The sequence below is a fragment of the Solanum pennellii genome, chromosome 10 (assembly GCF_001406875.1).
Source record: "Solanum pennellii chromosome 10, SPENNV200".
In the NCBI taxonomy this organism is placed as follows: Eukaryota; Viridiplantae; Streptophyta; class Magnoliopsida; order Solanales; family Solanaceae; genus Solanum; species Solanum pennellii.
Window position 1 is genome coordinate 14,533,656 of NC_028646.1, and position 14,704 is coordinate 14,548,359.

General features: G+C 35.2%; 1 protein-coding gene across 1 annotated transcript in view; it reads left to right on the forward strand.

Annotated features, from left to right (window-relative positions):
- The window catches only part of LOC107002475 (lon protease homolog 1, mitochondrial-like), a 45,669-nt gene that overhangs the window by 9,313 nt on the left and 21,652 nt on the right, over window positions 1-14,704 (forward strand). The window contains exons 3-12 of the mRNA XM_015200521.2: window positions 603-794; window positions 888-953; window positions 2,175-2,216; window positions 2,324-2,446; window positions 6,506-6,604; window positions 6,972-7,037; window positions 7,121-7,207; window positions 7,362-7,401; window positions 8,825-8,996; window positions 10,857-10,981. Of these exons, the coding sequence (XP_015056007.1) occupies window positions 603-794; window positions 888-953; window positions 2,175-2,216; window positions 2,324-2,446; window positions 6,506-6,604; window positions 6,972-7,037; window positions 7,121-7,207; window positions 7,362-7,401; window positions 8,825-8,996; window positions 10,857-10,981 (1,012 nt within the window). The remainder of the gene's footprint in view (window positions 1-602; window positions 795-887; window positions 954-2,174; window positions 2,217-2,323; window positions 2,447-6,505; window positions 6,605-6,971; window positions 7,038-7,120; window positions 7,208-7,361; window positions 7,402-8,824; window positions 8,997-10,856; window positions 10,982-14,704) is intronic.

Genomic DNA, 14,704 nt, shown 5'->3' on the forward strand with positions numbered 1-14,704 from the left:
ATATGTGGGGAGGGGTACATTTTATGTTTTTGTAAAACAAAATTTGTTTAAATGGGTTAAGAACCATTTTTCCGAAACCATATTTTACCAAATCCATATTTGCCCATATTATATTGGTTGGATTGTGATCCAAACCATTTTTTCTCAAACCATATTCAACCCATGCAAATCCAATCCAATCCAACCGTTTGCCGCCCCTAGTTGTCTGATTCTTATTTTTGAATAAATTGGTTTCTTATCCAGAAAAAAATCTTATACTAAATTATAGAAGTAGTAGCGGAAGGATCATTGTAATGTATCATTCTTTGGCCCATAGTTTTGATAGTTGTACTGTTTCAACTAGTGTTTGGGAGACTATCTTCCTCCTCTTACGTCTGTCAAACCAGTATCAACTTTAAGAATGCTACTCCGCAGATGAAAAATTTCTGTTTGAAGTTGTAAGATTGAAAAGCCAAAAACCTTCAGATTGTAGCAGTGAGCATCTTTTGCTCAGTTGTAATATTCTTTTGCATTTGTTAGTTTCCAGAAAAAGATAAACGATACTGTAATGACATGCGACAAATTGATCTGAGACTCCATATAATGTGTAAATTTAACTGCAGGATCCTAAGGTATTAGCAGCCTTGGTGGAAAGTCGAAAAAGGCAAGCACCTTATGCTGGTGCTTTCCTAGTAAAAGATGAGCAAGGGACTGATCCTAATGTTGTGTCTGCATCAGATACAGAAAAAAACATCTATGAGCTAAAAGGGAAAGATTTGTTTAACCGTCTTCATGAAGTTGGTACACTTGCCCAGGTATATCTTGTTGTTCCTTATGTGTGCTGGTGCTTTGTTTTTAGTAATTGAAGAAGTTTCTGATCAAGGTTGATGCAACTTATGATGAGCTAGATAACAAGTATTCAAGGAGACCAGGTTATTCTTATTGGTCACAGACGGATACGTATGACAGAGGTGGTAAGTATGCTTTATGTTTTGCTGTTATAAAGTAGCTCCATATGTTTCTTTTTTGTCGTCATGCTTCTGTTTTTAACCATATTTTCCTTCCATCTCCTGATTTTGGAAACTATAGATTTAACATTTTGGGTTCATTTACTTATATACTTTTCTCTTTCCTACCTTCTGTGTTTGAATACACAGTCCTTTTCCTTTGGCTTCATGAAACTGAAGCTATGGACTGTTAAGCGATAGAGGGGTCTTCTATTTGAGGCTAAATGAGTTGTCTTGGTTGCTTTTTGCTAGAGAAAGTAGCACTGATATTGTATTGATTTTTGGACAGCTGGTTTCGTGTAAAGTCATACGAATGTATTCCTTATCCAACTTTGGGTTTGTATGACAGGCAATTGAGTTAATTCTTTGATGTCTTTGACTGTCTGCATTTTATCTGAATGCAATCCTAGACTTTTCCAATATCAATATTTTTGGATGAAACCCCAAGGGCAAATGGTGTGCGGTTCAATACTCGGGGATAATGGGCCCGCCCCTCTATCCTTCTCCACCTAAATGCCAAGCTTTTATCTGCAGCAAGGCTCGAATCCGTGATGTATGCCTAACCCACATATCATGCTGCGCTCTTACCACTAGCCCAAAGCCCTTCCTTGAGGCCATAGAAGTTGGCTCTGGAGTCCGCAGATCATAATTGTGACAGCAAGAGATGCAAATGAATAGTTAGTCCCGCTGGCGTACCAGAAATTCATTCTTGACAGATTTGAATGTAGAAAATAAATAACTGCAATAGACACTTAAGATATAGTAAAATACATAGAAGTTCGAACAGAATCCTAAATGTTTGCTCTCTAATATGGTCAGAGTCGTCTTCTTGGTTTTAGGTGTAAAGGTCTCCTAATTTGCTTATATTTTGTGGTTAAGGACGTCTTCCCTCTTATATTTGACTTAAGTCTCCCAATCCCTCAGCTCTCTCAATAATAATTCTCCTATTATATTATACACAGTGCTCTATGTTTGCAGTCAAATTTCCTTCTGCAGTTATTTCTTTTATTTCAGTAAATAATATTTTCAATGTACTAGTGAAACAATTTGTGGACTATGCAGTTATATTTGACACACTGTTGAATGTTCACTGTCAGCATATTGTTGTTTCTTTCGTCTCAATAAACCATACTGTGAAATGTACAAGAGAATCACTTTGAGGACTGAAACAGTGACATTCATTTGCAGGTCAGCGAGGAACCCCTTACAGTGAAAGTTGATCATCTCAAGGCATGCGTCAATTGTTTGGCTTTCTTTCTACTCAACACTGATGAACTCATACAACTTGATATTTATTTTTTATTTTTTCAAATTTTGCTTCCTTAATTATGTTACAGGAGAAGCCGTACAACAAAGACGACGATGTTATAAAGGCAACATCTTTTGAAGTTCTATCAACCCTACGAGATGTTTTGAAGACAAGTTCTCTCTGGAAAGATCATGTTCAAACTTATATCCAGGTGTGAGTCATTTCTTCCTAAATGTTAACCCTAATTGTTTTATTTGGTGAGAACTCTGATATTTTTTATTTATTTGCTAATCTAATTTACTTTCTTACCCTCTCTAAATGCCTTGCCTTTTGATATTCTGAGCGACACTGTTGTGAAGCTCCAAAATGATGGTGGATTCTGCTTAACTTCACCCCTATGTTTGGCATTTCATGTTCTTCTTCTTGGAAGATCGTTCTTTGTCTTGGTGGTACTCAAAGCCATGACTAGATTTTCTGCCTATATTTGGTCCCCTACTGAAAGAAGATACTAAGGCCTCATTTTTTTCTAGTCATGAAGATCTGAATTTGAATGGTTCAGGTCTCAATTCATTGAGGGGTCGTTTGGTACAAAGATTAATAACACGGGGATTAGTAACGCAGGATTAGTAATACAAGGTTTATTTTTATCAAGTGTTTGGTTTATTGTTTCCCACCTCATCTTGTGTTTGGATTGAAATTGTATAAAAAACTTCTTTGCAATTATACCTTGAATTATTATGTAATTAGGTCAAGGTAGATAATTGCCGGACAATATTATTTTTTATGGCCTTCTAAATAGCGATGAACAATTTTGTTGTCATGTTTGCTATCTTCACTTGAATTAGGATAAATAATCATCATCTTAATAATTGATCACTCACAAAATGTCAATTTTCAATTTAAAAAAGATAAACCATCTACTTTTAAAATCGAAAAGACGGTCAACAATGATAAAATTGAATAAACCATCTACATTTACACATAAGATTTGCAAGTCGTAATTTTAATATGTATGTAATTTTAATTTTTTTTCAAAATACTAATAAATAGAAACGTCATGTGGTGATATATTTGCCTTTGTAGTTAGTACTCCCCTCCTTCCACAAATGTTTGAAAGGTATACTAAAAATAGATGTCCAAGATTAATTGTCAATTTAAACAATCAAGAAATAATTAGTTATTTTTTCCATTTCTGCCCTTAATAATTACTCTATTTTGTTCTATTGAAAAAAGGGTTATATTAGTCAAATTACACCTTGTATTTAATTTTCCTTGAGGGGAGTGCATGACCTTACCCTGTCAAATAATTGTGGTCGGAGTGAGTATATGTTAAAAAACTCACATTTCAAATTTGTATTGGATTTATTTAGTAACATACAACTCTAAGCATTAAGGACTATGCTGGCCACCTCCAGAAGTGTTAGTTTCATAGAAAAACCAACAACAAAACACAGGACTACTTACAAAGATCCTGAGAAATCCACTAGTTGAATTTCTTCTTCTATGTTAATTTCTTTCCACCAAAAACCTAAATTGGTAATTACTTCCCACTTAATCTTCTTTATAGTGCATTCTTTCCCTACAAAAATTCCATGATTTCTCTCCTTCCAAAAGCTCCACCAGATACAAGCAGGTACGGTTCTCCACCACCTCCTCTGGTTTTTACTACCTCCCCTTCTGACCCAGCAACTTAGTAGGTCTGCGGTATGTTCTGGCATAATCCAATTTAGGCTCTTTATATTGGTGAATAGAGCCCATATTGTGTTGTTACTTTGCAGTGGAGAATCAAATGATTGTTGGTTTCTAGGGCCTCTTTACAAAGATAACATCTTGAGGCAATAATTTTTCCCCTCTTCTGAAGTTTATCATGTGTCGGGCAAGCTCTCCTAGTTACCAACCAAGTGAAACACTTCACCTTAGTAGGGGTTACACTCTTCCATATAGCACTCCATGGCCCTGATTTCTTCCCCGCAATTGTGGCTAGATCCCTTTTATACATTCTGTTCACATAGAAATGACCATCAGTATGATGCCTCCATAGCAATTTATCTGTTTCCAGATTTGTGCCAGGAAAATCTCCAATCAAAGCTAGCATGTCCAATACCCACTCGATTTCCCAATCATTAAGAAATCTCCTAAAGAGCAAATTCTATTCTTGTGAGGACCAAACCTCTTTGTATTTTGTTGTCAGGATTCAGGCAAATGGAAAACAACCCAGGGAATAAATTTTCCAAGGACCCTTGACCAGTCCAGTCTTCCTTCCAAAAACAGAGCCTTATTTCCTCGACCAACCTTTATCCTTACATTGTCTCTGAAAGCCAACCATAGGTTTCTTATAGTCCTCCATGCTCCCACACCATATGTTTCTAGCATTTCCTCTGAACACCATCGATCTTCCTGACCATACTTGTGTTGAATGAGTTCCTTCCATAAAGCTTGATCTTCCAAATTGTATCTCCACAACCATTTGGTAAGAGCTGTTGTTGTGTACCTTTAGGTTTCCTACTCCCAAACCCCCATATCTTTTGCTCTGTTGAACCGCCGTCCATTTAACTAAGTTGTAGCTCTTCTCAATCTTGTTACCTTGCCAAAGGAAGTTTCTCCTCAATGAGTCTAAAGCTTTGACTACCTTGCCGGGAATGGGAAAAAGTGACATCACATATGTTGGCAAAGAGACTAAATAAAATTAATCAAAGTGACTCTTTTCTCCAAAGGATAGATATTGGGATTTCCAAACTGCCAGTCTCCTCTCTGATTTTTCTAGTACATCATCCCAGATGCTAACTGCTTTATGCTTAGCACCTAATGGCAGACCTAGATAAACGGTAGGCAACCTCTCTATCTTGCACTTCAATATTTTAGCCAAAGGTTGAATCTATTGGACCTATTTCATAGGAAAAATTCTACTTTTCCTCCCGTTCACCTTAAGTCCAGAGCATGTCTCAAAAATTACCAGAATAATTCTGATTCTGATGTGACAGAGTTGTTCCTGCTCTGCTTCACAAAAAAATATTGTATACAATAAATGAGTCATATCCATCACCTCATTAACCCCGTTTTTGATTATTAAACTCCTAATCCAGTTGTTTAGAGAAGCTCTCCTCATCAAACTGTCCAACCCTTCCATGGCAATAATAAACAGAAAAGGGGACAAAGGGTCTCCTTGTCTAAGACCTCTGTCAGCAGGAAAAAAAATGGAGAACCTGGTGGTTTTAATACAGAATTCAATCCACTTGAGCCATGGAGGGCCAGAACCTATTTGTCTAAGAGTGTTGATCAGGAAGTCCCAATTAAGATGTTCATAGGCTTTTTCAATATCTAGTTTGCACATTACCCCTGGCACATCTCCTCTAATCCTAGTATCAATACATTCACAAGCAATTAAAGCAACATCCGTTATTTGTCTCTCTTTAATGAAAGCCATTTGATTTTTGTTGGCTATCTTGTCTATCACCTTCTTCAGCCTTTCTGCTAACACTTTGGATTGAAACTCTTCTAAAAACTATCTTGTCTATCACCTTCTTCAGACTGATTGGTCTGAAGTCTCTTAGATCATTTGCCCCCACCTTCTTAGGAATTAGAGCCACAAAGGTTGCATTGAAACTCTTCTAAAAACTTTGGTGTTTGTATGTTAATTTATTTAAATAAATTTACTAGTACATATATAAAACATAAAATCAAGGAAATAAGCAAAATTAATAATAATGATTTGAGGGATATTTTTGTCTTTACATAGACTTGGACTTATCCCATGGTATTGTATCCTATGTATTACTAATACCTCCAAATGGAAGATATTAGTGATACATCCTATAACACCATGTAGGATGTATAACTAATCCATTTAGTTATACATATGCCCAAATTCCTACCAAACATAGTACTAAATAATACCATACATAATACAGAGATTATTTCTTATAATGCAGCCTACCAAACGACTCCTGAGTTTGTTACTTTGAGATGATCTTCTTGCCATGCCTTAAATCGGTTACAACTGACTTTGGAATTAATAGTCTTGTCGTTCCACCATAGGGTGTCAATAGAGTTAGAAATTTGCATTTTCCCCTACCCTATCCTCTCTACTCCTTGGAGAAATAGAGGGTACTGAAAAGGACTTCTTGTGATTTTTTGGTGTGACAAAAATAGAAGCTCTCTTATTATATTGCCTATATAATGACTCAACCAATAGTTCTCAGTCTTCTTTATATATTGCATGAGAATCACTATGTTTATCACCATTCAATATTCTAACTTCTTGAAGCTGCAGCATATTGGTGATTTCAATTATGCAAGGTTAGCAGATTTTGGAGCAGCAATATCTGGAGCCAACCAGCTGCAATGCCAGCAGGTGCTTGAAGAGCTAGACGTAAGTTCCTGTGGTTCAAGAAGTTAGATACATACCGTTTATACATAGATTGATAGATGAATAATACCAAACGATGGGTATGGAAGGTGAGGATGGAAATAGATCCTTCTATCTATCCAGAGTGTTGAAAACATAACAATGTTTCTTTTGTATTCTTATTCCATGATCATTGGAACCAATCTTCACCTTTGTTGAAAATATAACTGTGTTTTTTGTATTTTTGATTTCCTAATTGTTGGAAGCAATCTTCACTAGCAGAAGGATCTCCCTTTTGTCCGCTGAACAATCAAAATATAGTGCATACATAAGATTAAGTGACTGTCTCTTGCATGTTGTTTCATAGTTAACCTCATAATACCTGCATCAGGTGCATAAACGACTACAACTTACTCTGGAGATAGTGAAGAAAGAAATGGAGATCAGTAAGATTCAGGTAAATGCACGTCAAGATGCATACACGAACTTTGAATAGTTATGCATGCATTTAGAAATTTACTTTTTCTTTGTTTTCTGCAGGAATCAATAGCAAAAGCGATTGAAGAAAAAATAAGTGGAGAGCAACGCCGTTATTTATTGAATGAGCAATTAAAGGCCATCAAGAAGGCATGTGGATTATGTGCAGTTTTCTTGTAGTTAAACTTACATATGTTTATTCCTATATATGTTGAGCTTCTGATTCAATGTTATGAATGAAAGAGTTGATTTTCCGTTCTCAAACAGGCATTTTCAGTGACTGATTTTGATTGCCTTGTTGCAGGAACTAGGTTTGGAGACGGATGACAAGACAGCTCTCTCTGGTTTGTTTTCTCTTCACTAGTTTTTGAACACGTAAATAGTACTATAAATACTTTTAAAAGTTCATGAATTTGAACTTTACCATTTAACCCAAATAATATACAATTTTTTTTATAGTAAATTAAATTAAAAGAGTCTTATAGATAGAACACACACACAAAAAAAAAAGAAAACAAAGAAGAATTTTAAAACATAATAATAATAATAATAATAATAATAATAATAATAATAATAATAATTTAAAAAAAATTAAAATGAAAGAATAAAATTGAGCCCAACTCCTCTATTTATAGCCAACAAAGATAGATGTGTTCATTATGCTTTATTAGAAAAAACAACCCTTCAAAAATGTCATAACCCTTCAATCTGAAATGGGAAGTGACAACCCTAGGTAAAAGTCACAATCCTTCACTGTAATAGGTGGCTGCTTTTAATATAATATAAATAAATAAATATGTTTTTAGGTATTATAGTAATTTAACATTCAAGTTAGGGAGAGTTCATGCTTTTAAGGTAGTGTGTGTGTGTATATATATATATATGTGGATTATTTTTTAAAAAAAACTTATTACAGCCAGACACATTTTCTTGTTTGGCGAACGAGACATTACACTGCCTAGTAAAATTCCTTAGCCTAAAAAAACCATTTGCAATTTTATTGTTTCTGTTGTAAGCTATAGTTGTTTTTACTTTTTACAATTGACTCTTCACAAGAAGCATAAATCAGGCTACTATTGGCTTTTACAGATAGGAAGTTGAAGGTTGAATTTTTCGTCGTACACAGTCCAACCAACTTTATAGACACACCTTCTAAAATTATTCTACGACATTTTGAGGATTTGACGGATTAAAATATGTAGAATTTTCAAGAGGTTACTTTGGTCTTTACTTTCTACTGTATTTGGCAATGTAGCACAAAGTTACTTCAACATGGATTAAATGGAAGGATACATTTTCTGTAAGCCCGACAGTGTCGTTTATTCAAGTTATGGACTGCTTATGTTTCGGATTTTATCCTTTTCCTTCAACCTTCTTTTTCCGCTTGAATTCCTTCTTGTTTCCCTTTATAATGCATTTCCGTATATAGAAGCCTACTTGCTTTCTCCGTCTTTCACTCTTTCTTCTCCCTTTTGCTTCTGTTGGGGGATGTGATACTTATGGATATGTTTCTTCCATTTTTTTTGTGATAATGAACATTGCACGCCCTCTTATATGTGGTTTTCATTCTTTCATTTGTCAACAATTTACACAAAGATATAGTCAAGCTGCATTTTGCAACATTTTGGGCGGACCTGGTTTTGGTTTTGAAGTCAAGAGATGAAATTACCTTATCATTAGATTTGCTTTAAGGGGTTAGACATACAGTTTGTTATTTCCTTTTTATTACATCTAATGGTGTGACACTATCTTTGTTTATTACTGCAGCAAAGTTTAGGGAAAGACTGGAGCCTAACAAAGAAAAAATACCGGCTCATGTCATGCAAGTTATTGAAGAAGAACTTACAAAACTGCAACTACTGGAAGCTAGTTCAAGTGAATTCAATGTGACACGTAATTATCTTGATTGGTTGACTGCCTTGCCATGGGGTAGTTACAGGTTTGTTGCCTATCTTGACTGTCTATTGTACCTTATATTTTCCTGGTTCAGTTCAACTGATGTTATCTGTATCCCTGATTAGCTGTAATATTGGAATCTGTTTGAGGGAAGCTGAATTAATGGAATAACAAAAATGGGAAGTGTGATTATTTTTTGAGAAGGTTACATATTTGTATATATATAAACTGGTCTATAAAATTAGAAAGCAGTGTAATCTTCCATATTTAGAGAAAATAGTACGACTAGAGTTCCTAGCACTTTTGTCTTTTCACAAGTAGTCTAAAACATGAAAAATAGACTCCACAGCTTCTAAATACTCTTGTTTACTCCAAAAATAGTAAAGGAATAGACAATTTATCTTCAGCTTCTGTATAAAACTCTTGTTGTCCTCAAAATATTTGGCATCTCTCCTTCCTAGTTGTCCACCAAATGCTAGTTGGAACAATCCTCCATCTCTCTTTCTTACTGGATAGGCTGCCATCTCTATTTGAATATTGAATATTGAATATCTAGGACTTCATGAATTCTCCTTGGCATGAACCACCTAACTCTTCCGTATTTGATCTGTCATTCTACAGAGCAAAAAGATATCACCCAGAATCAGGATTTTGTTTCATTTTTCTTTTTTGGCCAAAAGGCATGTGAAACAAGCAACTTGTATGGAATTTTCATTTTGCATATCATCCAAGGCCAGCGACCAATCTGATTATTTGGAATGTTAAGTTCCTTGTAGAACAGAAATTCACCTTGTCTTTTACCAAATCAAGATTACCCTCTTCAGTAGTAGAATTCTCCTTCAGTTTTTCTTGGGTGTAGTAAACATTGTCAGCATGCCAATCTCCCTGTCATTTGATGGTTTTTGAAATTGTGATTCGATCATGAGTTTAACAAGAGCCCGCACCCACAGTTGCTCCCTGCTGCTAATTCAAGATAAATATTAGGGAAGAGCTGCTTCAGTGATTTTTGGCTTAGTGCGTTGTCTTTCCAAAAGGATGTCTTCATTCAATTCCTACTTTGAAGCTTGGATTTGTTCATGAGTTAGGCCATAAGCTTCTGACGGATTTCCATAAGCTGACCCCATATAGGTTGTTCACAACTTTAGTTGTTCATTTCCATCCCATATTTATCTTGATAACATCCTCATAAAGAATTCTTCAGCAGAAAACCTCTCATAACCATTTCATCATCAGGCTTTGATTGGGGACCCCTTTCCTTCTTACTAGGTGTAACTGTGCAGCTGTACTGCATCTCACTAGATGGATTTTTTCTTGTCTCTGTTTCCTTGCCAAAGAAAGTTCTTCTAAGTTCATCCAATCTCTTCACAACACTTGCAGGGATTAGAAATAAAGACATCGTATAATGTTACCAGTTTTTTTTAAAAAGAAATAAAGACATCGTATAGGTAGGCATGCCATCAAGTACATTGTTATTAAAGACAATCATCGTCTAGTGAGAAGTAAAAATATTACCCTTTTGAAATTTACTAGGCTCCCGAATTAACCATACTGCCAAGTGATTTGACTTGCGTATATTGAATCATCTTCCCACTTTTGTTTCTCCTTCTGTTCCTTATTTGGATTCTCACATGCATGCTTCTGACTTTGATGATGCTTCCTTGGCATCCCAATTTATGTGTTTATCTGGATTCTAGGGTCTATCATTAGAAAAAATGTTCACTCATTAGAGCAAGATTTGGATTGTACTGATGATGGACTCCTTATGTAGGATAAGTTGGGAGCTTGATGTGTCATAGTCCATGTTTGTAGATGGTGTTGGGCCTGGCTTTATAGTGTTGTTCTATGCCATGGTTGTTAACATTGGTTCCTAAAATTTTTTCTTCTTATCTGATCCAAAATGCAGTGATGAGAACTTTGATGTACTACGGGCAGAAACAATTCTTGATGAAGACCACTATGGGTTAAGCGATGTTAAGGAAAGGATCTTGGAATTTATAGCTGTGGGAAAACTCCGAGGAACCTCACAAGGTTGGTAGATGCCAGTCTTTTTTTGAAAATAGTTACCCTCATTTTCTTATTATCTATAGTTTTACAATGTTAGCTATAATCATATACTCCCTTTGTCCCAATTAATGTGACACTTTTTTTTTACTCTATCCGGTATAGAATGTTACTTTTTTATATTTTATAATTTTTTTGAGATGGCGGCTCACATCTGGTGTCCTATGTGATATAGAATGTGTCACTGAGACTTGCATCTAAGGTCTATACAGTGGTTCTTAAACTAGCCATGTTGTACGAGGTGGAGAGGTTGTCAGTCAAGAACTTGTATGTCTAGAAGATGAAGGTAGCAGAAATGAGGATGTTGAGATGGACGCGTGGGCATATTAGAAGAGACAAGATTAGGGACAAAGATATACGGGGCAAGGTGGGAGTAGTCTCCGTGGTGAACAAGATGCAAGAAGTGAGACTGAATGGTTCAGACATGTGAAAAGGAGGAACACAAATGCCTCAAGGGGAGGTGCAGAGGTTGGTAGTGATAGGTTTGAGTATTGGTGGAGGTAGATTGAAAAAGAATTGGGGGAGAGGTGATTAGACAAGACATCACATATTTTCGGCTCACCGAGGACATGACCCTTAAAAGAGAGCATGGCAGTGTAGGATTAGAGTAATCTATAAGAGAGCATGACAGTTTAGGATTAGGGTAAACGGTTAGTAGGTAGCATTTTCTCTCCATCAAGTGGTAGAGCAAGATTCTAGTCTGGAGCACCTAAATGTTACCTTGCTAGTATTATTGTTATGATGCTGCATTATCCTATATTTCAATTTTATTCCTAGTGTCATTTTTTCTACTTTTGTTGCCTTTGATATTTTACCATCAATACTTTTCTTTCTTCAATGCTTTCATCATAGCTTTTACTCTTGCATTTCTTTCAAATCACGTTTTAAAAAACTTTTTTTCTTGAGCCTAGAAACAACCTTTCTGCTCCACAAATCAGGGTAAGGCTAGTATAGGCTCCACCTTCCCAGTCCCCACTTGTAGGATTATTGGGTATGTTGTAAAAAACTTAACTTCAAAATTCTCATTTTATTTATCTACAATGAATTGATTTGTATTTTCTTTTTCTTCAAAATATACAGTCCAATGCAAAAAATACACTCATGTAGCCATGTTATTAGTTAATGAGTTCAACGTGTTTTTTCGCCAACAGTGTTTATACACATGACAACATTATACACTTACAGTAGGTAATGCTCAACTTTTGCTTCAAAGTGTATAAGATGCGTTTATACACATTTTTACAATGTTCAAAATTATTTAAACTTATACAAAAAATTGGGTTTGGTCTCCTACAAAACTAGTTTTGGTGCATGTGCATTGCACGTGAATGCCAAATCATATATTACACTATTTTTATAATAGTGTCAATATTCTGAAATAAAAAATTTAAGTAAATGATTATAAATGAAAGAGAAAAGTCAAAAGCCCCTCCAAGCTATTACCGAATTTTCAACTACACACTTATTCTTTACGAGGGTCCTATCACCCCCCTGAACTTTTTAAAAGTGAAATATCTACCCCCTACAAACTCACGCCCAGATTTTTATTAGGTGGTACTCACCACGCGCTGCCACATAAGATTACCCTTTTTTTCATATAAAAAAGTAATTATTCTTTTATATTTTCATCTCCTCCTTTTTTCTTTCTTTTCCCTTCCTCCATTTCTTTTTCCTTCCTCCATTTATTTTTCTTGAAGCTTCTGCAGATTGATGAGAGGACACCATGACTATCAAAACTTCAACCTTCACCAAAATTCTAGACACCAACAAATTTCGTTTACTAAAAGTAGAGACAAATGAAAAAGTCTCACTAAATATTGCTTCTTCTTTTGATACTATCATGTTTCTCAAAGATTGATTCTTCAAAGAATCACCAGTAAATGATACTTGCTTGCAGGGATAAAGGTACCAAACTTGGAGGGACTAGTATTGATTTAGATTTATCAATGTTTATATGAGAAACTTGATTTATATATACAACAATTTCAATAAATGGGTCTTCTTCATCAAAGGGTTTGTTACCCAATGATGGATTCTTCTCCATTAATTGAATCTATTACTTAGTGAACTCATCCATTAATGACTAGTCTAAAGTTAGATTCTCTTGATTTTGATTTTGAGCTACCAACAAATTTTCAAAGTGATGAAAAGTGGAGATAGAAAAGTATGTGATTTGGTGATGAGATTGACTTAATGATGAAAACCTAATGAGGGCGGTAACCTGGTGGCCTAGTTGAGCCACCGCCGTTGTCTAATCTGATCATGAAGATTGAAGGGAAGAGACAAAGAAGGTAAAAAATAAATAAAAGGAAACATATTTTTTTATAAAAAAATAGAATATTAATATGAAATAAATTAAATATTCATAAAGTTAATATTTTAATTATCTTTTTATCTCTCACTCTCCCAAAGAGAGTGAACTACACCTTCTTTGCCACATCAGCTTTTAGGAGCAAATAACTCCATTTTAAAATAGTCCAGGGGTGTTATAGAACCCTCGTTAAATATAAGTGTGTAGTTGGGAATTCGAGTATAGATTGGGGGGCTTTTGGCTATTTTCTCTAAATGAAATAATAAATTATAAATTTCTATGACTAATAGATGTGAATTTTCTTATGATTATTAACTGTGCGCATACTGAAAGTTGTGAAATCAATATTGAAAAACATCTACGTCAATTTTTTTTGTAAGTAAATATTTTATTTACCAAAGTAAGCATTACAAATCATCAAAACAAGCATATGCTTGGACAAGCAGCCCCTAGCTCTGCTGCGCATCACAATCTAGTAACTATCCTTACTTTTCTACTTTTCTAGCATTGATACTAGGGATACATATATTAAGTTGTTGCATCTTACTTCTTAACTTGACTTGCTGATCGTCTTATATGCACACTTTGTGTTATCTACCTGATAGCCTCCATGTGTTTCTGCTTGTGTTGAAAATTCTGTAATTACGTTCCATCCTTAAACAATATATGGTTCCTTTCAGTGCCATTATATATACCTGTGATATTTTGTCTCTGCCTTTCATGTGTGCTAATGCCCATTGCACTTCATCATGCCATCTTAGGCCAGGTCTTTGAATTTTTGGCTACGTTCGTATCTTATTCCAAACACCTGTAGTGAATGAGCATTCAAAGAATAAGTGGTTAATGTCTTCATCTTTCTCTTGACATAGTGGACACATGGTAATAATTAGCCCCCATTATGCCAATCCGACCTTTGTTGATAATCTCCTGTTCAATGCAAGATATGGTATGATTTATGAATAGCCATTTAGGAGCTACAAGATTTGCCCAGACAAGTTTCCTCCACTCTACCTTTGCCATGCTTCCCCTCATCTTCTCATAAACCTCCTTAATAGAGTAGTTTTCTATATTCAACAGTTTGTTCATTGTATCCAACAATTAGGAGATCTTTGTGTCCCTTGAGTATTCTCTGCACCAGCCAAGAGGTTTGCTTGGCTTGTATTCCCCTAGGGGTTAAATGGGTTGGGTTGGATTGGATCGGATTTTGGATGGATTGAGTTAAAATGGATTGGATCACAATCCACATATATAAAATATCGGTAAATATGGATTTGGTCAAATATGGTTTGAGTAAAATGGTTGTAACCCACATTAAAATCTCTTAAAGCCAAAAAGATATTAAATCAAAGTTAAATTGTTAAACACCCCCCCCCCCCCCC